This window comes from Protopterus annectens, chromosome 1.part1 (genome assembly GCF_019279795.1).
Source record: "Protopterus annectens isolate FY-2018-M chromosome 1.part1, PAN1.0, whole genome shotgun sequence".
Taxonomy (NCBI): domain Eukaryota; kingdom Metazoa; phylum Chordata; order Ceratodontiformes; family Protopteridae; genus Protopterus; species Protopterus annectens.
In genome coordinates this window covers 955,789,634-955,814,889 of record NC_056726.1, presented here as the reverse complement: position 1 = coordinate 955,814,889, position 25,256 = coordinate 955,789,634, and the positions used below count along the sequence as shown (strand labels likewise).

At 44.6% G+C, this 25,256-nt stretch overlaps 1 protein-coding gene across 3 annotated transcripts in view; it reads right to left on the bottom strand.

The window, feature by feature from the left end:
• Window positions 1-17,511: 17,511 nt before the first annotated feature.
• The window catches only part of YWHAQ (tyrosine 3-monooxygenase/tryptophan 5-monooxygenase activation protein theta), a 266,005-nt gene continuing 258,260 nt past the window's right edge, over window positions 17,512-25,256 (bottom strand). For all 3 annotated transcript variants that reach the window (XM_044079179.1, XM_044079184.1, XM_044079191.1), the window contains exon 6: window positions 17,512-18,487. In XM_044079179.1, coding sequence (XP_043935114.1) covers window positions 18,422-18,487 — 66 coding nt within the window. In that variant the 3' untranslated portion in view covers window positions 17,512-18,421. The remainder of the gene's footprint in view (window positions 18,488-25,256) is intronic.

Sequence of the window (25,256 nt, the reverse complement as noted above, 5' to 3'; positions counted from 1 at the left end):
TTGGTGGTTGGACCTGGAGGAAATCTTTTGAGTGTTTGTACAGATTTAGCCTTTTCCTCAAATTTCTTCAAGACCTCCTGAGCAGTGGAGCCAAATAACTTTTGGTTTTCCAGTGGCGCATCCAGAAGCTTTGCTTTAACATGATCTGGCAGAGTTTGTTCCTTCAGCCAAGCATGCCTACGTATGACTGCACCTATCATTGCTGACCTACATGAAGCTTCCAATGCATCATAACCACACTGCAAGAAATGGTTGTTAACCTGTTGTGAGTTATGTACCAGATCCTGAAGTGACTTGCGATCTAGGGGTTCAGGTGAAGACAGTTTTTTATGCAATTCATCTAACAAATACTCTTGGTACTGTATCATATGGAATTGACAATTTAATGCCCTCATAGAAAGAGTGGAAGTATACACTTTTACCCCATCTCTAAAGCCCTGGACTCCCTTTCAGAGGGGAGTGGATTCTTAGTGGCAGTTGCAACCCCTTTAGGGCCCTGGGAAATAGTTTCTGGGTCAGCAGAGTGGGCCTTGTAAAGGAAATGATGCGAGTCCGGGACCCTGCAGTACCCATCGGGTTTGACAGGAGCCGGGAGTCAGGGGTAATGCTAGACTCAGAATACACATCAATGACATTTAAAACAGGAGGAATAGCCAAAGGTCTATGCTGAGGTAAATGCAAAAAGGTCCTTAGTCTCTTCCTGGAATCTGAGAATTCCTGGCCCTGCCATTGGAAATACTCTCTCATGGAGTGAAGGGTCTCCCCAAAGGACAGCTCTTCAGGAGGGGAGGCAGAGGGAATAGATTCTTCTGCATCAGAATCCTCGTAGGCCTCCTCCTGGTAGTCTGATAGAGCAGAGCCATCTGAGGCCTCAGAGGACTGGGGATCAGTGGGCTCAACCCTGGGCCTTTTGTCTAGAGGAGGTTGAGAGCCCCTGTCCGGATGAGACAGAGCCCCTAATTAAGGAAATAAGGTCCTCAGCTAAACTTAAAATTTGCGAACTTGTAGTGGATCGCTGAGGAATAGCTTTGGGAGGCAGAGTTTTTGGCTGTTTAGCAGCTTTAGTCCTAGTGAATGCTTTTATGGACATGGATGCAGGAGGCCTGGCTGCTCCACGTGCTGGCATAGTTTTGTCTAGGGGAATGGTGACGGATGTTTGAGGGAAATTCTATAACAGACTCAGAAGAGGCCCCCGGGGCAGAGGTTGTCGGTTGTGCAGTTTCCACTGTCGGAAGTACCAAGGACTCTGTTTCAGCAGAGACTCGCGGTAGGCCTAGGTGCGGTTTCAGCCGAAACCACGGTTTGCGTGTGTCGGTCCTTGTCCTTCCATTTTTTGGTTAAATGAGAAGTCTGAGTCTCAGACGGCATATTATAACAATAACTAGCCCCCAAAAATTCCTCTGCAAACTCCGCCCAACGCCTAAGAGTGAGTCGATTGAAGGAGGCACAGGCAGTGCAGGCAGACGTCGTGGTCTGGGCCTAGAAAAGGGAGGCAGTTAAGAATGGAAATCCTTGAGTCATTTGTTTCCCCACAAGTTAAGCAATTAACTTTAAGCAATTAACTTTAAGCGTTTGATCTGACATCGGCTGAGGCAAGAAAGAGTCCAACGGGTACTTAGCTTTTGAAGTCTTCGGTAGCTGAAGTTACAGGAGCTGGCCGACCGGCACTTGCGAACTGCTTCTGCTTCGGGCACCACGCTGCAAGAAAGACAGAAGATGGCGTCTGCTGACGCTTTTATACCCCAGGTGCTCTGACGTCGGGGAAAGGGTGACATCAGCCGACGCCGGACCCAGACTTTGGAATCCGGCTGACCGAAGGGCTGCCTGAGGCAGGACAACCCATATGTAAGGACTGCAGATGCATCCTTGAAGGACATAAAGCACATTGTGGTTGACCATGTTGAAAGCTTTAGATAGATAAAAATATGGTAGATACAAGTAGTACACTGTTTCTGTGGTAGTTGACAGTGCTAGTAAAGGACAGTGCTGTGGAAGGGTCTAAAAGCTGTGCTGGGATTTAAAATTTAGGAGGTAGTTATTAGAGTGAACTCTAGTATTTCTGACAAGGGTGATAGAATAGCAGCAATTGGATGTTGTGCAGTGGTATTATATGGGTTCCCTTACAGCAGGTACTTTGCACTGATATATAGATAAAGGACATTAGCAACAAGATAGGCTACAGTCTCTGCAGCTAGCTGAAGGAATTCTGCTGGTAAACTGTCAGCGGCCAGGGTAGTTGAAGTTTATGGAGTTTTAAATTGGATTTAACAGACACTGTGCAAGCTAGTGGGAGATTCCATTTGCATTTGTACAATTGTGTGGATGCTAGGATAGGACAACCAGTATTTTGGGTATCTGCAAGTGCCTGAACTGTTTGTGCAACATTTACAGAACTGAGTGGGGAACAACGGCAAATTTATTCAAGCAGCTCAGCCAAGTACTCTAGGGAAACAAGACGTTGAATAGAAGTATTGCCTGGCCTACATAAACAGTTTGTGCTGTGTACCTCTGAACACTGGAACCTACTGGCCTGAGTGCCTCTAGCAGCACTTGGGAAACTGGTAACCTCAATGCAGTCAGATCTCCTTGCATGAAATAGTGGACATAGTATCTTCCCATTGTAGTAAGGCAACAAAGGGTCTACCACTAGTGGACACATGGGAAAAACCACTGGACTGGTGCTTGCAGTTATGTCACAGGACTTCGCTGAAACCCCTTCTGTAGGCAGGGGCTACAAAAGCACTTCAATGTGTGTGCAAGTTTGCAGGACTTTGGGAAAGCCCCCCCCCTACATCCTAAATATGGCTTTGCTTTGACTATTACACTTTGGGAGGAAGACTCCTGAAGGCTTGGTAGTTGCCATGGTAGCACAAAGTACAGTTTTGTACCTACCATAAATGTAGATGTCCGATAGGTATGCATCGGCAGTTCTCACATATGGGTTGTCCTGCCTCAGGCAGCCCTTCGGTCGGCCGGATTCCAAAGTCTGGGTCCGGCGTCCGCTGATTTCACCCTTTCCCCATCAGAGCACCTGGGGTATAAAAGCGTCACCAGAAGCCATCTTCCTCAGTTTTTCTTGCCCCAGATGCCCTCTAAGGAAGGCCAAATTTGGAGAAATGCAATAAATTCCAAACATGCACAGAAATTATATTATTATATATATATATATATATATATATATATATATATATATATATATATATATATATATATATATATATACATATATATATACATACATACATATATACATACATATATATATATATATATACATATATACACACATACATATATACACACACACATGCATATATACACATACATATATATATATATATGCACATATATATATATATATATATATATACATATATATATATATATATATATATATATATATACACACACATACATACACATATATATATATATTATACCCATACATCAAACAAATACACCATAATAGATAACCCCAGCTATCTATGAGAGGGATAAACCTGACTGCAGATGCATACCCATCGGACATCTACATTTATGGTAGGTACAAAACTGTACTATGTCCTTCAAGGATGCATCTGCAGTCCTCGCATATGGGTAGAATACCATAGCCAATCTGGGGGTGGTAGGATCTATGTAAAGGATGGCGTAGCTAAAATGCCCCGCAGGACTGCCGTAGCAAAGCCTGCTCTGGATCTGGAATATAAAGGTAAATTGTAATGCTTGGAAAATGTATGCATGGAGCTCCATGTAGCAGCTTCTAAAATGTCCTTGGTAGCCACCCCTCTAAAGAAGGCTGTGGAGGTGGCTGTGGCTCTGGTGGAATGAGGTCTAATGTTAGCTGGCACCGTTTTGCCATGAAAGGAGTAACAAATGCAATTTCCTATCCATTTTGAAATGGTCTGTTTGGAAATTGCTTTTCCTTGTGCACCAGCAGCATATGCTACAAACAGCTGGTCAATTTTTCTGTAACTTAGTTCTGTCCAAGTAGTAGCGCAACTGTCTGAATGTCCAGGGTATGCAGAAGTTTCTCGTTTTGTGGATTTGGAAACAAGGTAGGCAGGTGAAGCTTGGTTCAATGAGACCCTGGATACCACCTTTGGCATAAATGAAGGATTGGTTTTTAATGAGAACCTGTCCTGATGAAAAATAAGAAATGGTTGTACTGCCATGAGGGCCTGTAACTCAGATACTCTTCTTGCTGAGGTTATGGCCAGAAGGAAGGCAGTCTTCCAAGACAGGAACTGTAGTTCTGAAGATGCTGCTGGTTCAAAGGGAGGCAGTGTTAGTTTTTCCAACACGAAGTCAAGGTCCCATGTAGGCACTGGTGGTTTCCTTGGAGGATTGATGTTTAATTCCTCTTAGAAACCGTCTTAGGAGAGGATGAGAGAAGACAGGTGGATCAGTATTGTATTCTGCTGAAATTGCTGAAGCATGAATTTTAATGGAAGAGTAAGACAGGCCATTGTGGAGCATTTCTGCCAAGTATTCCAGGATATGTGCCATGTTAATCACTGTCGCATCTAGGCCCTTTGTGGTGCTCCAAGTGCGAAATCTTTTCCATTTTGCTGAGTAAGCATTTCTTGTGGAAGGCTGGCGAGCTTCCATGATGATATCCTTCACTCTTGGATAGCTTATCCTGGGAAAGAGTCAAGGTATTCTCCAGGCTGTTAGTTGCAAGGTTTTCAGGTTGGAATGCAGAGTTTTGTAAGTGCTGTGTCAGGAGAAGTGGCCATTGAGGAAGAGGTCACGGTTTCGTGAGTGACATGCTCTTTAACAGTGGGTACCAGTGCTGTCTTGGCCAGTCCGGAGCTATCAGAATCACTTTTGGCTACTCTGTCCTGATTTTCAGTAAGACCTTGGTCATTAATGGAAGAGGTGGAAATGCATACACTGTTGGAGTTCTCCAGCTGAAAGAGAGGGCGTCCACTTTCCATGCTTGTGGGTGGCATGTCCTTGAGCAGAATTTCTTCAGTTGATTGTGGTGGGAGGCAAACAGATCTATGTCCGCCTTCCCCATGATTGTGTTATCTGAAGGAAGATGTCTGGGTGCATCATCCATGATATTTCTGCTTTGGCTGTCCGCCAGTATATTGTCTTTTCCTGGCACAAACTGATTGCAGCTCTATATTGAGTTTTAGGGAAAGTTCCCATAGATTCATTGCCAGTCTGCAAAGAGGGTAGGAATGGGTACCTCCTTGCTTGTTTATGTACCACATAACTGTGGTGTTGTCTGTCCTTCTTAGCAGGTGGCCTTGATGCAGAAAGAGTTTGAAGGCCTCGATTGCATGTATCACTGCCAGCATTTCCTTTTGGTTTATGTGCATGCGTAGCTCCTTTTGTGACCATAGTACTTTAATACATCTGCCCTCCATGTGTGCTCCCCAACCGTGGTCTGAAGCATCCGTTGTGATGGTTTGGCTGGCTATTGGTTTGCTGAAGGGCAGACCACTGTTTGACTGGCTTGCTTGAGCCCACCACAGAAATTCCTTTTGGAGGCATGGAATGAGTGGGATCAAAGTTTCTAAGCTGTGACTGTGCTGAGTCAATAAACTGCTTAGGTACCATTGTAGTTTCCTCATATGCAACCTTGCTTGTGGAATCAGAAGAATGCAAGATGCCATGTAACCCAGGGCCTGCAGGATTTTCCTTGCAGTCAGCTGACTTTGTCTTGTCAGATTCTTGAAGTAATCCAGTAGTCGGTTTTTCTTCTGTGAGAAAAGCCATTTGGGTGGTTGTGTCTAGATCCGCACCCAGAAAAGTTATTCTTTGGAATGGAACAAGTCTTGATTTGTGAACGTTGACTGTATATCCCAAGGCCTGAAGTAGGTGGATGGCATAATTAAAGTGTTTTACCAAAGTTTGACTGTCCGCTTGTATAAGGCAGTCGTCCAGATATGGGCATATTTGAATCCCCTGAAGTCTGCAGTGTGCAATTACTGATGCCAGGCATTTCGTGAATACTCTGGGTGCAGTAGATGAGCCAAAGGGCAATGCTGAGAATTGATAATGCTCTGAACCTGCAAGAAATCGGAGGTGTCTTCTGCAACTTTGTCTGCTAGGGACATGCAGGTATGCCTCCTTGAGGTCTAGAGTTACCAGCCAAGACCCCTTGCCCAGCATGGGAAGGAGTTAATGTAGAGTTAGCATTTTGAATTTTGGCACAATGAGATAAGTATTCAGTGCGGACAAGTAGAGAATAGGCCTACATTGTTTTTCTTTTCTTGGAACAAGGAATAGTCTGGAATAAAATCCTTGGCCTTGTTCTGAAAGAGGAACCTTTTCTATAGCTTTCATTTGCATTAAGTTGGAGATTTGTTTCAAAGCCTCTGCCCTTTGATTTGGTGGCAGGTCTGGCATGCCTTTTCTTTTTTGGCAATGTGTGAAAATGGAACCTGTATCCATTGTCTATTTGCAGTGTCAGTTTGTCCCTTGTAATACTGTGCCAATTTTCTGAGAATAAAGAAAGCTTTCCGCCCAAAAGCGCTTCTAATTGAGCCCTGGTTGGCAGAGTCAAAGTCATTGAGTCTGTCCTTGTGCAGCAGTTGTAGGTCCTGCACTACCTCTCTGGTTGGGAGGCTGCCATTGATGTCTCTGTAGGAGCCTCTAGCTTGCCCTCTACCTCTGGCATGCCTGTTCTTGCCTCTGAAATGTCTGGAAAGGACCAATTCTTGGTAGGCCAATTTCTGCTGAATCTTGGTGGTTGGACTTGGAGAAAATCTTTGACTGTTTGTACAGATTTTGCCTTTTCCTCAAATATCTTTAAGACCTCCTGAGCAGTGGAGCCAAATAAAGTACAGTTTTGTACCTACCATAAATGTAGATGTCCGATAGATATGCAACTGCAGTCATAACATATGGGTTATCCTGCCTCAGGCAGCCCTCTGTCGGCTGGATTCCAAAGTCTGGGTCAGACGTCGGCTGATGTCGCATTTCTCTGTCAGAGTGGCTGGAGTACATAAGCATCAGCCGACGACATCTTCTTCAGTGTTTCTGGCCCCAGATGCCAGGTGCCCTCCAAGGAAGGCTGTAATCAAATTGGAAAATAAAACAGGTTTCCAGACAAATAAGCAATAAACAGATACACCACAACAGATATCCCCAGCTAAGGTTAACAGGGATAGGAGTGGACCCAAAGGATAGAGAAGGAAGGAGGGAAAACCCGACTGCAGTTGCATATCTATTGGACATCTACATTTATGGTAGGTACAAAATTGTACTATGTCCTTCAAGAATGCAACTGCAGTCATAACATATGGGTTGAATACCATAGCTTAGCTGGGGGAGGTGGAATGCTCTAAGAAAAGGATGGTGTAGCTATCAATCCCCGCAGGACTGCCGAAGCAAAGCCTGCTCTGGATCTGGAATATAGAGGAAGGTTGTAGTGTTTGGAAAATGTATGCACGGAGCTCCATGTAGCAGCTTCTAGAATGTCTTTTGTTGGCACCCCTCTTAAGAATGCTGTAGAGGTGGCTGTGGCTCTGGTGGAGTGTGGTCTGACATTGGCTGGCACACTTTCCATGGAAGGAATAACAGAATCTGATGCAATGTCCAATCCATTTTGGAATTGTCTGTTTTGAAATTGCTTTTCCTTTTACTCCAGGGGCATAAGCTACAAAAAGCTGATCAGACTTCCTACTGGTCTTGGTTCTGTCCAGGTAGTAGCGAAGTTGTCTGTGAATGTCCAAGGTATGCAACAGTCTTTCCCCTTTGTTTTTAGGATTGGGAAAAAAGGTAGGCAGGTGAATTGCTTGATTTAAAGAGACCCTAGATACCACTTTTGGGAGAAAGGTAGGGTTGGTTCGTAAGGAGACCCTGTCTCTGTGAAAGGTTATGAACGGTGGTATAGCCATTAGGGCCTGTAATTCCGAAACCCTTCTTGCTGAGGTAATGGCCAACAGGAAAGCTGGAAAGAAATTGTAAATCCACAGAAGCTGCTGGCTCAAAGGGGGGGGGGGGTGTCAATTTTTCAAGGACAAAGTTGAGGTCCCAAGCTGGTACTGGTGCCTTTCTTGGGGGCTTTATATTCTTGATTCCTCTAAGAAATTGCCTTAAAGGATGTGAAACACAGGGGGATCAGTGTTGTATCTAGCTGAGATAGCTGAAGCATGTATTTTTTTTAGAGTATGAGAGTCCATTATGTAGCATATCTGCCAAATATTCCTGGATGAGTGGGATGCTCAAAAGTGATGCATCATGGCCCTTGGTATTCCAAATGCAGAATCTCTTCCATTTGGCTGAGTAAACCTTTCTGGTGGATGGTCTGCGGGCTTCTGTCAGTATCCGCTGAACTTCCTTGGAAAGAGGTAGGTTGAGGTTATTCATGGGATCTCCCAAGCTGTTAGCTGTAGCGTCTGGATGTTGGATTAACTGTCCTGAACTTGTGTGGAGTCAAAAGTTGGGGCCATTGGGGGAGGGCCCACATTTTGTGACATATGCTCCGTATAAGTGGGTACCAGTGTTGTCTTGGCCAGTCTGGAGCTATTAGGATCCCCTTGGGCTGCTCTGCTTTGATCTTTAGTAACACTGTGATCATCACAGTGGCAGAGGTGGAAATGCATAGATTTTTAGGGAGCTCCAGTTGAATGAGAGCATCTGTTTTCCATGCTTGTGGATGATATGTCCTTGAACAGAACTTTTGTAAGTGATGATTGAGGTGGGAGGCAAATAGGTCTACGTCCGGCCTGCCCCATGTCGAAGAGAGTCGTATAAAGATTTCTGGATGTAACCTCCATTCGTGGGGGTCTAGGAAATTCCTGCTTAGACTGTCCGCCAGAACATTGTCTTTGCCTGGAACAAACTGGGATTGCAGCTGTATGTTTAGGCTCATTGATTTTTCCCAAAGATTCATTGTCAGTCTGCAAAGGGGGTAAGAATGAGTGCCCCCCTGCTTGTTTATGTACCACATCACAGTGGTGTTGTCTGTCCGTATTAGTAGGTGGGCTGGTTGTAGTTGTTGACCAAAGGCCTTGATGGCATGTATTACTGGCAGCATTTCTTTGGTTGATATGCAGATGTGTTTCCTTTGGAGACCATTGTCCTTGAATACATCTGCCCTCCATGTGCGCCCCCCATCCAAGGTCTGAAGAGTCTGTGGTCATGGTCTGTTGAGGTTTTTTGAATGACATACCTGTGTTTGACTGGCTTACTGAGGCCCACCATAGAAATTCCTTTTGAAGACATGGAATGAGCGGTATGGTTGCTTCTAGGTTGTTGCTGTGTTGAGACCATAAGCTTTTTAGGTACCATTGAAGCTTTCTCATGTGTAGTCTTGCTAGTGGAACCAGGAGAATGCAGGAACAAATGTAACCCAGGGCTTGTAGGAATCTCCTTGCAGTCATCTGGGTGAGCTTTGCTAAACTTTTGAAGTAGTTAACTTCTTTTGCTTGTCTTCTGTCAGGTAGGCCATTTGAGAGGCTGTGTCTAGTTTGGCTCCTAAGAAGGTAATTTGCTGGGATGGCTGAAGTCTTGACTTTTGAAAGTTGACTGTGTATCCCAGAGCCTGTAGTAACTGTATGACATAATTCAAGTTTTTTGTCAAAGTTAGTCGTCCGCTTGTATGAGGCAATCGTCCAGGTACGGGTAGATTTGAATCCCCTGGGGCCTGCAATGAGCAATTACTGAAGCCAGGCATTTCGTGAATACTCTGGGCGCAGTAGATAAGCCAAATGGCAATGATTTTGTGAATACTCTGGGCGCAGTAGATAAGCCAAATGGCAATGCTGAGAATTGATAATGCTCTGGCCCTGCAAGAAATCTGAGGTATCTTCTGCAGCTGTGTCTGATAGGGACATGCAGGTATGCCTCCTTGAGGTCCAGAGTAATCAGCCAAGACCCCTTGCCCAGCATGGGAAGGATTTGCTGTAGAGTCAGCATTTTGAACTTTGATACTATGAGAAAAGTGTTTAAAGCGGACAAGTCCAGTATTGGTCTCAGAGTTTTACTTGGAACAAGGAACAGTCTTGAGTAAAACCCCTGACCTTGTTCTTGTTGTGGAATTTTCTATTGCTTTGATCTGAGCAAGCAGAGAAATTTGCTCGATAGCCTCTGCCCTCTGATTTTGTGCAAGGTTTGGCATGCCCAGTTTTCTTGGCAAGGTATGAAAATGGAACCTGTAACAGTGGTCTATGATGTCCAAAATCCATTTGTCCTTTGTCAGTTTGTGCCAATTTTTTGTAAAGAGATAATTTTCTGCCCAAAGGAGCTTCTGCTTGCTCCTTGGTCAGCAGAACTAGAGGAAAGTCATTGAGATTGTCCCTGTGGGGCGGGAGAAACCCCTGTGTCACTTCTTTGGTTTGCTGGTTGCCATTGTCGTCCCCTGTAGGATCCTCTGTATTGGACTCTTCCTCGGGCACGCCTGTTTTTGCCCCTTTGAAATCTTTCAGGATTAGGAAAGGACCAGTTTTTAGAAGGCCATTTCCTGCTGAATCTGGGTGGCTGAACCTGGAGGAAATCTTTGACTGTCTGAACTGACTTGGCTTTTTCCTCAATGGACTTTAACACATCTTTAGCATTAGCACCAAAAAGCTTGTTCTTTTCCAAGGGTGCATCAAGCTTTGCCTTAACATGATCTGGTAAAGGTTGATCTTTTAACCATGCATGTCTACGAATGACCGCCCCTGTCATAGCTGCCCTACATGAAGCTTCCAATGCATCATATCCACAATGTAGAAAATGATTGCTAACTTGCTGAGAATTGTGTACAGCCTCCTGCAAAGACTTCCTATCTAAAGGTTCAGGGGAGGCCAATCTTTTCTGTAAATCATCTAACAGGAATCCTGATATTGAAACGTGAGACACAATTGAGAGCTCTCAAAGTAGTGGAGGTGTAGACCTTCTTCCCCATCTCCAAGGACCTTGCTTCCCTGTCGGAGGGCAAAGGGTTTTTGGAGGTGGTAGCTGAAACCCCTTTAGGCCCCTGGGAAATTGGGTTTCTGGGACCCTATAGTATGTCAGGCTTGACAGGAGCAGGAGGAAGAGTATCATGGGTAACACTGGAGTAGAGTATTAATCATCCAAAACATCAAGCACAGGAGGTATAGCTAAGGGTCTGTGTTGGGGCTTTTTAAGGAAGGTTCGAAGGCGCTTTCTGGAATCTGAATATTCCTGGCCTTGCCACTTAAAATGCTCCCTCATGGAATGCAGAACTTCCCCAAAAGACATATCCTCAGGAGGAGAAGCAGAGAGAATGGAATCCTCTGCATCTGAATCCTCATAGGTCTGGAAGGGCTCTTCCTGGCTTTCGGAATGAACAGAGTCCTCAGAATCTTCATCTGTGGGAAGAGGGTCAGAGGGTTCAACCCTGGGCCTCTTATCAGGAGGAGGCTGGGATCCTCTCAGGATGGGCCTGGGAACCTCTGATCAGGGAAGTTAAATATGCGGCCATAGCCATTGAGTTTCAGGAGTAGGCTGAGGTAAGGCTTTAGCAGAAAGATGCTTGGACTTGCTGGCTGCTTTGGCACGTGTAGGCCTTGATAGACATGGACATGGGAGGCCTAGCCGCTCCACGTGCAGGAGTGACCTTAACAGCAATGGTCTCAGGCATGTCCTCCGTTTCAGTATCCAGAGGAAAGTCAATAACTGGCGTCGGAGTGGCCTCCGGTATCGGAGGTATCAGTAATGCGGTGTCTTCGGTTCGGAGCAGTGGAATAACCGCCTCAGAGGGAACCGGAGCACTCGCGGTAAGTTTTGGCGTGGTGTCGGTGGCAGACGCGGGCCGAGGATGTCGGTCCAGGTCTTTTCATTTCTTAGGAGTCTGCGTTGTCGGATGTTCCGACGGCATTGTATAGTCAAATTTATCGCCGAAAGTCTTCAGCGAACTCCGCCCGGCGCCTGAGAGTGCACTTGTTGAAGCGAGCACAGGCCGAGACGTTGTGGTCTGGGCCAAGGCAAGGGAGGCAGTAAGAGTGGAAATCCTTATGAGGTATTTGTTTACCACAAGACAAACATTTACTTTCAGTAATTTCTGACATCGGCTGAGGCAAGAAAAGGTCCCCAACGGGGTACTTCGCTTTTTTGATGACTTCGGTTTCAAAGAATACAGGAGCTGACCGACCGGCACTTGCGAACTGCTTCTGCTTCGGGCACCGCGCGGCAAGAAAGACTGCAGATGGCGTCGGCTGATGCTTATGTACTCCAGACGCTCTGACGGAGAGAAATGAGACATCAGCCGACGTCGGACCCAGACTTTGGAATCCGGCCGACCGAGGGCTGCCTGAGGCAGGACAACCCATATGTTATGACTGCAGTTGCATTCTTGAAGGACATCTTTTGCTTTTCCAGTGGAGCATCCAGCAGCTTTGCTTTAACATGGTCTGGCAGAGATTGTTTCTTCAGCCAAGCATGCCTACGTATGACTGCACCTGTCATAGCTGACCTACATGAAGCTTCCAATGCATCATAACCACACTGCAAGAAATGGTTGCTAACCTGCTGGGAGTTGTGTACCAGATCCTGAAGTGATTTGCGATCTAGGGGTTCAGATGAAGACAGTTTCTTATGCAATTCATCTAACAAATACTCTTGGTACTGTATCATATGAAATTGACAATTTAATGCCCTCCTAGAAAGAGTAGCAGAAGTATACACTTTTTTACCCCATCTCTCTAAAGCTCTGGAATCCCTTTCAGAGGGAAGTGGATTTTTAGTAGTGGCAGCTGCAACACCTTTAAGGCCCTGGGAAATAGTTTCTGGATCAGCAGAGTGGGCCTTTTAAAGAAAATGAGTCTGGGACCCTGTAGTACCTATCGGGTTTGACAGGGGCTGGAGGAAAGTGTCAGGGGTTATGCTAGACTGTGTACACAATGACATTCAAAACGGGAGGAATAGCCAAAGGTCTATGCTGAGGTAAATGCAGAAAAGTCCTTAATCTCTTCCTGGAATCAGAGAATTCCTGGCCCTGCCATTTGAAATGCTCTGTGTGAAGGGTCTCCCCGAAGGATAGTTCTTCAGGAGGGGAGGCCGAGGGGATAGATTCCTCTGCATCAGAATCCTCATAGGCCGAAAAGGCCTCCTCCTTGTAGTCAGAGAGAGCAGAGCCATCAGAGGGCTCAACCCTGGGCCTTTTGTCTAGGAGGTTGAGAGCCCCTGTCCGGATGGGGCCGAGGACCCCTAATTAAGAAAAGGAGGTCCTCTGCTAAACTTAGAATCTGTGAACCTGTAGTGGGTCCCTGAGGAATAACCCTGGGAGGCATAGCTTGTGTGTTTAGCAGCTTTAGCCCTGGTGAATGCCTTTATGGACATGGATGCAGGAGGCCTGGCTGCACCACGTGCTGGTGTAGTTTTGTCTAGAGGAATGGTGTTGGAAGTTTCCAAGACACCAGTTTCTGAAGGAAATTCAATAACAGACTCAGAAGGGGCCTCCAGGGCAGAGGTTGTCGGTTGAGCGGTTTCGGTGGACGAAGTACCAAGGACTCAGTTTCAGCCGAGAGACACTCGGTCAGCCTAGCCGTGGTTTCAGCCAAAACCGTGGTCTGCGTGTCTGTCCTTGTCCTTCTGTTTCTTGGTTAAATGAGGAGTCTGAGTCTTCAACGGCACGTTGTAGGAGAAACCAGCCCCAAAAAATTCCTCTGCAAACTCCGCCAGACGTCTAAGAGTGCGTCAATTGAAGGCAGCACAGGCTGAACAGGCAGAGACGTCGTGGTCTGGGCCTAGGCAGGGGAGGCAGTAAGAGTGGAAATCCTTATGAGGTATTTGTTTCCCACAAGTTAAGCAATTATTAACTTTATCTGACATCGGCTGAGGCAAGAAAGAGTCCCCAACGGGGTTACTTGGCTGAATTACAGGAGCTGGCCGACCGGCACTTGATAACTGCTTCTGCTTCAGGCACCATGCGGCAAGAAAGACCGAGGAAGATGGCGTCTGCTGACGCTTTTATACCCCAGGCGCTCTGACGTTGGGTAAAGGGCGACAGCCGACGCCGGACGGGAAAGGGCGACAGCCGACGCCGGACCCAGACTTCGGAATCTGGCCGAAGGGCTGCCTGAGGTAGGACAACCCATATGTGAGGACTGCAGATGCATCCTTGAAGGACATCCTGGTTCCTGCCCCATTTCAAATGCAAACTCCTGGAAACAAGGAGGGTGAATCAACTGGCAAGACAAATACTTATGGGTTACTTCAGCCTGCTGGACTAAGGTTGACTCAAGTGCTACATGCAACTACTAATATGAACTACATGGAAAGAAAGATCTTAAGATGGTTGCAGTAGATTCTATCCCACTGCATCATCAATGGCATATAGCGCATCAACCACAGCCCCAGAGAATCAAAGCTATGAAACCTGACCAGTTACAAAACAGCTGTAGGCAGGACATTCCAATTTACAGGACTGCAACACTGAATACTGCAATGAACAAACATGAAAAATGCTTGCTGAAGACTGAACACTACCACTAGGTATGTTAACAGCAGCACTCCCCAACACCAACACAGCTAGTGGAAGCCATCCCCACCCACTTTAGAAGCAGTGGATGAAGTTTCTGCATCTCTAATCAGAAATGCTATTATCCATTTTTTCAGAACTAGAAAATGGATAGTTTCTGCTTTTCCTCTTTGTAAAGGAAGTTTCAATATTTGTGATGGGATTCCTAACAAAGACTTCAACCCTAAAGACACACGCATGAAAATCCTGAAGCAGGACTTGAGTTTCCAGAAACCCAACTCCATTCCCTTATCCATTTCCCAACCAAAAGCAAACTCTCCCAAGAGATTCAGAGCAACATTCACTCAAGTCAAAATAGCAACTTAAAGGAAAACACCTTAGGACTAAAAAACGTTTCTTTACCTATAAACCTCAAAACTCAAGTGCATTATTTGTAATTTAGTCTGCTTTCCACAACATGGCTACCAATGAGGCTTGATGCATCTTCAACCCTCTTTCCCATAATGCTTTGTATGACTCATGCCAGACATAAGTAACTGAATTCCCATGCCATTGACATAATAGGATTAGTCAGTCATCTTCTAGACTTTTAAAAGGGACTGCTGCTGCTTTCTCTAATCACCCTCATTTATGTTTGGCTCTGAGCTTTACGCTATACTTGTTATCCAGCTACAGCCAGAAAAGTAGCTAAATTGCAGGCCTTTGTAAAGGGTCTTTTGTAGTCCAACAGGAACTGACAGTCCCCTCTCCCTCCCACACTACTGCCCAGGCATTAAAACTGTCAATGCACCGAGACCCCCCTTGGAGAATCAAGTGCAATTGACAGCTCACAAATCTTTCCTTCCGTTTTGCTGCAATTTAACAAATCTGGAGACTAAAATATCAGGAAATTACAGAAAAAAATATGCCACAAGACAGGTGCTCCCTCAATGAAGTTACACAAACCTAAGTTACTGATTTGCAATACTATAAATGAACTGTTACTAGCAACACAAACCAAAAATAAAGTTGTTTCTTGCACCCAGAAAAAAATGAAACTTTATAGATCTTCCTACTGCAAGCTGAGGGAAAGATTTATATTGAAGTCCCTTTTCCATTTCAACTGCACTTGATTCTGCAAGGGTCTCTCGGTGTAGTGACAGTTTTAAACACCTCTGCAGTAGAATGGTGGGAGGGTGACTCAATTCCTCTTGGACGAGGAAAGAGAACCCTGAACACAAGCCTGCAATTTAGCTACTTCTCTGGCTGTAGCCGGATAACTTCCAAGTACAGTGTAGAACAAGCTCAGAGCCAAACAAATTAGCGACTAGGGTTGCTACCTTTCAGCTATTCTGGACTATCCAGAAATCAGACTGTAGTGTTTTCCAGATAAAGTCTGGTATTCTGTTTCAAAAACTCAGATCAGAGTTTATGCTTTCACAGAAAAGCTTAGCAAAAAATGCAAAAACAGCAGCAGGAATGAAAAAAAGTGTTACCCCTCAACCTTTAGAGCAAAAAGTTTGGACAAAGCCAAGCGAGACAAAGGCCCAAAAATAGGGACAAATTTTAAATATTGCTCTTACATAGGAACAAGGTTTTGTATTGTCAGATTTCTGAAGTGCATGAATTCTGATTTCATTCTGCAGTTGATAGGTGTGTCTCCCACAGGCTGACAGTGAAAAATGGGCAGAAAGTGGGCAGGAGAGGGGTGGTGTTAGACCGTGCAAGGGGTGTGACTGGTCTGGTTTTAGCCACAAAAAAAGGTGGCAGAGAGAAAAGGAGCAGTCTTTACAGAAGATAAGGTATGCCAATGGCATGGGAATTCAGTTACTTATGTCTGGCATGAGTCATGCAAAGCATTACAGGAAATGTAAAGGGTTGAGGAAGAACAAGATCAAATTGATACATAAAGCCCCATTGGTAGCCATTTGTGGAAAACAGACTAAAAATTACAAATAAAAAACCTAGTGATTTTGAAGTGTTAAAACAGGTAAAGAAACAGTTTTTTTAGTTATAGGGTGGAATTTTCCTTTAACAGCAGCAAGAGGAATAGACAAATAGTCCAGTTCTGCAACTGCTCACTAAAAATCTGACCAGGACCTGAATTAAGAATTTAATTTTCAGCAAGTCTAAATACTACTACCTAAAGCAGGGAAGCTCCACTTTATGCTTGCAGGAACATGGCAAACCAAGATGGAGAAAACTGGGTGCAGTGCACTATGGGAACTAGAGGAGTTGGTTTGAGCCTGGGAAATGAGGTGCTGAGCAACTGCTGTGGCATCTCGGTGTTGTGCAAAGGCTTCATGAAATAAAATACAAAACTGAAGCGTCTCAGATTTAAAAACTGCATTGTAACAAATTGAGGCATTTTCTAAGTGCACTTGTACCTTTGCAAACATCCCATTCTTTGACAGGTGAAGAAACTGACTATGGTAGCAAAAAAGCAGCAAGGAATTTAGCTGATTAACACCTCATAGGTAATTTATGGTTTATACATAACACCTCATAGCAATTTATGGTTTATACAGAAATCTGGTCAGACAGCAGTCTTGTCAGAAATAAACTTACATGGTACATGCCACCTTTCGACATCCTAGGAGATGACAACTAATCATTCAAGCTTTACTAAGTGCCTTCAGAAAATGAAATCGGCACTTAAGCCACAGAAACTCTCCAAATAGAAAAATTACTTTAGCACCATGCCAATTTTGCTGATATTGTGCTGGTTGGAAGTAAGCCTGAAAAGCTGCGTGTTATTCCCTCCACTAATAAAAGGCAGAAAGGCTTGCAGTTCACTACAGAAGGACCTGTGGTCAGCCAAGGTGGAGGTCATCCAGGGGAGAAGTGATAAACCAGGAAAAGAAAAAGGTTACCAATCCTTGTAGTCTAATAAATGTTTTGCACATGTCTGCAGATGAATTGAGCGGTTCTACCACACTATGTCATGCACATGCGTGTGCATTGAACACTGCTTCAGACAGGTAAAATCCAGTGTTTCTCTGATGCATTTGAAAATGGACCTAGGTTTAACGGACAATAGATAGGACAACTTTAGTGTAATTAACTTTTTTTCAGAGCAAGGATTGGAACCCACGTTACCCAGTTTTACTATTTAGTACTAAGCAAAAAGACCACAACCAACTACACAGTAAAGGCTAAATGATCTTGCTTTGTATTTTACTAAAAACAGTAGTAACACCCTGTAATGCTTAGTTATGCAGTGCCAAGATTAAATCAGATTTACACTGTTTAAATCCAACATACATGTATTTTTCATGAAATTGCAAATACCATCTTAACAGCATCTATAAAGAAATGGTTTATAAAATGTTTTATTTTGTTACACTGTTTTGACATAAGGACTTAACATTTTCACAAGACTCTTGGGGGGCTACAATCAATCTGCATAACAGCAGTCCACTTTTTAAAATTGTGTTCAACTGATCTGTTTTAAACATCCTCTTGCATGTGCACATTCTGCATGGAAAAGTATTAAATTCTGTTTTGTACCCCAATATAATTTAAATTTCCATGCTAGTGCATTAAAAAGGAACATGCAGTCTGGTCATGTAAAAGCACCAGGGAACATTCCTCAAACATACATAAACTGGCCCTCTCTGCATAGAAAATCTGAGCCAGAAAACCTTACAAAAGTTAACACATGAGTCAAGTAAAAATTACTCTGGGAAATTCGGAACTTATAAAAGGATAAACCAAATACCAAATGTGAATTACTTTTTGCAGTAATACAACAAGCATAACCTGCTGTTTACACATACATTTTAGTCCGCTTTCTGCTGAGGTTTGATTACACAAAGTGAAGCTATTAAATGCTTTTCTACAACAGTAACCGCACACCAGAATAGGCCAGGACAAAAAACACCACAAACCAGGGAATAGCAACTCTCTGTTTCCAAAGCTGCAGTGTGAAAGGACTACAAAGTGAATTTCCATAGGCTGTTGCTCAGTACGAATGGGTTCTCTGCAAAAGGAAATCCTTGTTGAACATTAAGGAATGGACATGTGTAAAAAGGTTCAGTATGGGGAGCAGAAGCACCACTATGCATTTTGGCCGTCTCCTGTACTTTCAGGATCACCTTCATCTGCATTTTCCGACGTCCATAACTAAGAAAAAAAAAAGGAAAAAGTCTTACTGTTGAGGACAAAAGTTGTAAAATATTCTATCTAAACGTCTATAAGCTTAAGCAGAGCCCTGTTAATGCTAGGACTTTCCAATGACTTCCAAAGTTAAAAATCCCCTGCCCAACCAAAGGCCAAATGGATGCCTACCACCCACCAGGATATTCCTGTGCAACAATTCTGATGTAGAATTCCTGCCTAGTGACATAGCAGGATATCCACCTTACCTTCTCGTAGACAAAAAAAGGTCCTAAAGCCAAATAGTTACATATGAACATTCACATAGAAATGTCTCAAGTGGATAGGTACATGCACAGTATCCCAACCCAAGGGCAGCAACAGGGGAAAGGAGAGGCAACCAGTAGTGTAACAGATCTACTGTATAAGGAAAACTAAATCACTGCTGTAGTCCAATCTATTACCAGGATGCTAGAACTCAATCAGCAGCCATCTCAATTCTTGCCTTAGCAATTGCTTAAATGCAATGGGCCAGCCAGTTTGCTTAGAAAATTATTCTCGCTGAATGCAAAGGACAAAGCTAATTTGATGCACAGAAGTTAATTTCAATTAATCTCAGATTACAGACAGTTGCAAAGTATGTTCAGGGGTTTAAGAAAACTGGCAAATGAGGGTCACTACTCACACATGAAAGCCTCTACCTTTGACATCTTAGCTAGACAAATTTTTCCAGTACAGACATTAAAGGGGGAAGGAGAAGCAGACTTGAGAGGTGGTTCCAGTACAGCAGCAATCTTTCCCTGTGGTCTTAAAATGAAAGACATGCAGAAAAGAAATTGGGAAGTGTAAAAAAGGCTGAAAAAATGCAAGGAGATGCACTGGTATGCAGGCTGAAATGCTTGAGGCACATCTCTACAGAAAGACATGCACACCCAAACTGCAGGGTTAGGAATACAGACTCCCTCTGCTAGAAAGTACAGTTGTGTACACTTACCATAAATGTAAACCTAAGTGTATTCACTGCTGCAGTCATCACATTTGGGTCATCTGCCTGCAGGTAGCCCTCAGCCAGCCTGAATACCAGAGTCACCAGATTTCTGTGTCTGATTTCTTCCATGACATCAGATACTCTGGGGTATATAAAACATGCAGCAACACCATTACATCAGTTTTTCTTGCCCCAGATGTCAGGTGTCCCCACAACAGGAAGCAATTATATGGTATGGCAAACCCCCATCAAAAAGCAAATATACCAGAAAAAAATATACCAAAGAAGGAAAGGTAGAGCCAAGAGATGTCAGGGGGCTGGAGAGAGGGAAACTAGAAACTAGGACTGCAACAGTGAATACACCAACATCTACATTTATGGCAAGTAGAGACAACTGTACTATGTTAGTGTTTCACTGTTGCAGTCATCATATTTGGGTTGATTCCCAAAGCTAAAGGGAGGAGGAAGTTAGGGCCAGCTATTAAGCCCTGCAAGACTGCAGTGGCAAATCCAGCTCTGGATTTAGAAAAGATAGGCATGTGGTAATGCTTGAAGGTATGTACAGAGCTCCAGGTAGCAACTTCTAGGATGTCCCTGATAGGGACTCTGAGAAAAAACAGAGGTAGATGCAGCCCTGGTGGAATGTGATCTTATCCCCTGTAGGGTAGGTTTTCCATGGTGCTTGTAGCAGAAATGAATGCAATGTGCTATCCCATTTGGAAAAGCTTTGAAATGGCCTTCCCCCTCTAGCCCTGCCGCAAAACCAACTAGCAGCTGTTCAGATTTTGAGGCTTAGTCCTGTCCAAATAAAATCCAAGTGGTCTGTTCACATCCAAGAGTGCAGTATTAGTTCCTCTGTTTTATGGATTAAGGAAAAAAGTAGGCAAATTAATGACTGATTTAGGGCCACACTAGACACCACCTTGGGCATAAAGGATGAAGTCCAGAGAGAAACACTGTCCTCATGAAAGATAATGAAGGGTTTTCACTGCCATGAAGGCCCTGTAATTCAGATACTCTTCTTGCTGAAGTGATGGCTAGAAGGAAGGCTGTTTTCCAAGAGAGGAATTTCAACTCTGCTGTTGCAGCTGGCTCAAAGGGGGGGGGGGTGAGCCTTTCCAATTAAGGTCCCAGGCTGGAGTGGGAGCTCTCCTGGGGGGGTCAACTGTTTGGCCCCTCTAAGGAAGTGCTTTAGTAAGGGGTGAGCAGAGGGGTGGCTCAGTATTAATGTGCTGAAATGGCAGAGACATGAATTTTGATTAGAAGGATAGGCCCTTATTCTACAGTACTTCAGAAATGCTCCATATGAGGTAAGCTGGGCACTGTTGTGCCCACCCCCTGAGCCTGGTTCCAGGAACAGTATCTTTTCCGCTTTTCAGGATAGGATTTTCTAGTACTATGCCTCCTTGCCTCCAGAATTACATCCAGCACCTGCTTACTGAGGGATGCTTGAGAGATCAAGCAATTAGCCAGACTGCAAGGTTCACGGTTTGAAGCAGAGGGTGCAGAATCTAACCCACCTGCTGGGACAGCAGGGAAGGGGTCTGAGGCAGGTGCCATGGTTGCAGCAGTGTCATACTGCACAAGAGGGGGTACCAGTGCTAGCGTGGCCAGTCTGGTGCAATCAGTATTGTCCCGACTCTGTTCAAGAGAAATCTTGAAGAGTGGATGGGAGATCGTAGGTTTACCCCAGGAATCTGTGTCACTGCTGGACAGAGGCACAGCAAACTAATGGGTATAGTATTCTCATCCTAAGGGGTGGTGAAAGCCACACACTCTGGCTAGGCTTATAAATGCCCTAGGGCAGATAGCCTAGTATGAACCTATGAACCTTAGCTTGCCCAGTTTAATTTTTAGAACCTTCGAGAGAAGATGCAGTGGGGGGAAAAGCATAAAGAGAGGCTTTCCCAGGTAAAGGACAGAGCATCCACTTTCCAAGCTTGACTATGGGGAGTTCTTGTGCAGAATTTGTTCAACTGGTAGTTCTGAGGGGAGGCAAAAAACAGTCTACCTCTGAGTCCCCCATTTGTTCAAGAGGTGGAATTTTTGGGTTCTAGTTTCCATTCACGTGGGTCCATGAGATTTCTGCTTAAGTCGCCTGCCAGTGACTTCCTGGCAGGAATTGAGCTTGCAGGTGTACTTGGTAGCTCAAGGCAGTGTTCCACAGAGCCATGGCTAGTCTGCAGAGAGGGTAAGAGTATTCCCCCTGGTTATGTACAACTGTGTTGTCTACAATAGTTGCCCTGGAATACAGTTTTTGAAGGCAGGCTGTCAGAGCATTCTGTACATTTCTTTGATTGTTATGCAGGTGCATCTGTCTCTGGTTCCATTTGCCCTGAATGCACTGCCCTGCCATGTGAGCCCCCCCAATGCATAATCTGATGCATGTTAGGGTTTGGGCAGCAGGGGGTAGGGTGAAAGGTAGTCCCTTGTGGTAGCAGGCCTCTGCCAACCAAAGAAATTCATATAAGGAGTGAAGAATCAGTTTCCAAGTCCTGAGAATGTGAACACCATAGGCTTTTTAGATCCCACTGGAGTTTCCTCATATGCAGTCTTGCATATGGAATTAGTAGAATGCACGAGGTCATGAAAGTAGGTTGTCACAAACTTGTTTCTCCGGAGTGAGGAATGCCACCAGGGAAATTGTATTCCTGGGAGCAAGCTTGAACACAATCTGTTGGCAGGGTACTAGTGCACCCCAGTGAGGTTAGAAGTTTTACAAATGCCAGGTGTTGTAATAGCAAGTCCTGGCTTTCTCCCTGAATCAGAATTGTCTGAAGTATGAGTAAATCTGAATATTTCTCTGCGTGCAAAATGCAATGGCTGTAGCTAGACACTGAATACCCTGGGCACAGTGCAGTAGATGAGCCAAAGGGAAGTGCAGAAAACAGTGTATGGAGCCGCCCTGAAGTATAGGCATTTCCTGCAAGATTCCCTTATTGAGATCTGCAGGTAAGTGTCAAGTTAGGGTTGCCAGGCATCTTTGGCTAGCCTAGGAAAAAGCTGTTTAAGAGTTAGCATTTTGAATTTTAGCACTACCAGAAAGGTGTTGAGAGGTCCATGATAGGACACCAGAAGTTGTCTTTTCTGGGTACCAGAAAAAAATAAAACCTTGTCCCCTTTTTTCTGCTGGGACAGGTTCAATAGCTCTGATAGAGAGAACAGAAGCTGCTGTTGGGCCTCCGCCCAATGATTTGGGGGTGGTAATGTGTGGAAGTGGAATCTGTATCCTTGGGAAACTATGTTCAAAACCCATTTGTTCTGGGTAAGGAGTTCCCAGTTTACATGCAGGGCGAGCTTTCCTCTTAAGGGAGCAGGGCTAGGAAGGGTTAAGGTGAAGTCATTGCGCCATTTTTCCATAAGGGGGGACTTGACTCCCTGCTTTTGAAGTGGGAGCCACCCAATGCTTAGGTCTGTGCATAGCCTGAGACTGTAGCCTAGGTGGTCTGCTGTTCCTGGATTTGGACTGAAGGCCTGGAAGGGACTGGAAAGGACCAATTCTTTGAAGGCCAATGCCTACTGAATTCGGGAGGCTGTACTTGTAGGAAATCTTAAGTTTGCATAGAGATTTCCTAGGCTAGCCAAAGATGCCTGGCAAAATGCAATGGCTTTTGAGGACTTCTGCCTTGTTGCCAAAAAGGCGGTCTAAGGGAGCATCCAGTAATTTAGCTTTAACATGATCTGGCAAGTTTTGTTCCTTAAGCCAAGCATGCCTTCTAAGTACAGACCCAGTGACAGCAGCCCTGCAAGATGCTTCTAAAGTGTCAAAACCACACTGCAAAGTATGTTTACCAACTTGTTCTGCAGAATGCATTAAATCTTGCAACTGTGTTGAGCACAGTCAGGAATCAATTTTCTGTTTTAGTCCCATAATATGCTGTGGATACTTGAGCCATTAGGGCTTTAAATTGCCAGTTTCATATGTTAAAGTAGCAGAAATGTACACCTTCTTACCCCATTCTAAGGCTCTAGAATCTATCAGAAGGGGTAGGATTTTTGGCAGCAGTAGCCTTAATGCCTTTTGGTCCTTGGGAAATGGTCTCTGGATCCACAGAAGGATTCTTTAAGAGGAACTTGAGTCAGATACTCTAGTACCGGTCAGGTTTTCTGGAAGCTGGAGTGTCTGGGGTAAGGCTAGATTCCAACAAAGCATCATCTACACTGTCCAGAACAGGAGGAACAGCTAAAGAGTAATCTTGGCTTTCCCCAGCAGAAATGCTCAAGAGTATGCAAGGTTTCACTGAAAGAAAGCTCTTCTGGAGGGGAAGCAGAAGGAATGGAATCCTCTGCATCAGAATTCTCATAAGTAAATAAGGGCAAATCCTGGTAATCAGAAGGAGCAGAAATATCAGATTCCTGACCAGAAGAATCAGAAAAATTCAGTTCTAGGTCTCAGAGGGGGGATGCTGCCCTCCCGTAATTAAGGGGATAAGGTCTTCAGCCATTCTAAGCATTTGTTTTTGAGGCATATGGGCTGAGCCTGCGGTTTGGCAGTCTGGTTTCTAGGCGTAGTGCGAGTTTCCCGCCTGGATGGCAATGATGGTGCTGGTTTAATATGAATGTCAAATACACCCCTCAGAAGCCAGTGCCTGCACAACAGCTCCGGAAACATCCAAGCTAGAGACATCCGCACATTCCATAGTCTAAGCATCTTGCGGCATACCAGAAGCCAAATGCATCTCAAAGGTCTGTGAATCTGAAGTAGCAAAGGCTGCAAAAGCACCTCACTGTGTACTGGCAGACTGGTGATTAGCTTAACTGAAGAGTCACCGTTCGTTTTGGACCTATGTGGTCATTATCCTTACGTTTTTTCAGAAAATCGGTAGTTGGATGGCTTAATCAAGCCACTTCGGAGTACTGAGAGAGTACAACAGGAATTGCCTGAAAAAAAAAAAAAGCCTGACAGTTCAGGGGTTTAACAAGGCACAAAACAGACAGTGATGGACATCATGGTCTGGGGCTAAACAGGGGATGCAGTAAGAATGAAAATCTGAGGTATTTGCTTTCCACAGGCAAGACCATTGTTAACTGACATCAGTTGGAGCAAGAAAAAGGATCCCCAACGGGGTACTTATCTTTGAAGACTTTGGGTCTGAAACTAAAATGAAAATTTCAGGAGACTGCCGACCAACTGCTTCTGCTTCAGGCACCATATAGCAAGAAAGACTGATTTAATTGCATCGGCTGCACGTTTTATACCCCTGACAACCTGACATCATGGAAAGAACGGCATCAGACGCAGAAATCCGAAGACTTATTCAGGCCAGCTCAGGGCTACCTGCAGGCAGATAACCAGAATGTGATGACTGCAACAGTGAAACAGAGCATGCATTGTTCCTTTCTGGATCACTAGAGAGAAGCTTCCATTTGAACAAAGTTATCTTGTGGCAACTTTGTTCAACACATTTCCACAAACTTGTGCCTGAAAGGCAAGAAGGTTGAACATATTTAGAACTGCAATATCTTAATACACCCCAAAATTAACAGTCAGGCAATCTGCAAAAATAGCACAAGAACATTTCACTCTGGACATCTAAAGAAACCATTAGCATCCTTTTGGCCCAGCCACTACTGACCGCATCCTTGGCTCCTCCATCCTTTTCTCTGTGGAAAACCCAGAGAGGAAATCAGGACTGCACCATGCTACTCCCATGGATAAACAAGTACAGTTTTGTACCTACCATAAATGTAGATGTCAGATAGGTATGCATCTGCAGTCATCACATATAGGTTGTCCTGCCTCAGGCAGCCCTTCGGTCGGCCGGATTCCAAAGTCTGGGTCCGGTCGGCTGATGTCGCACTTTCCCC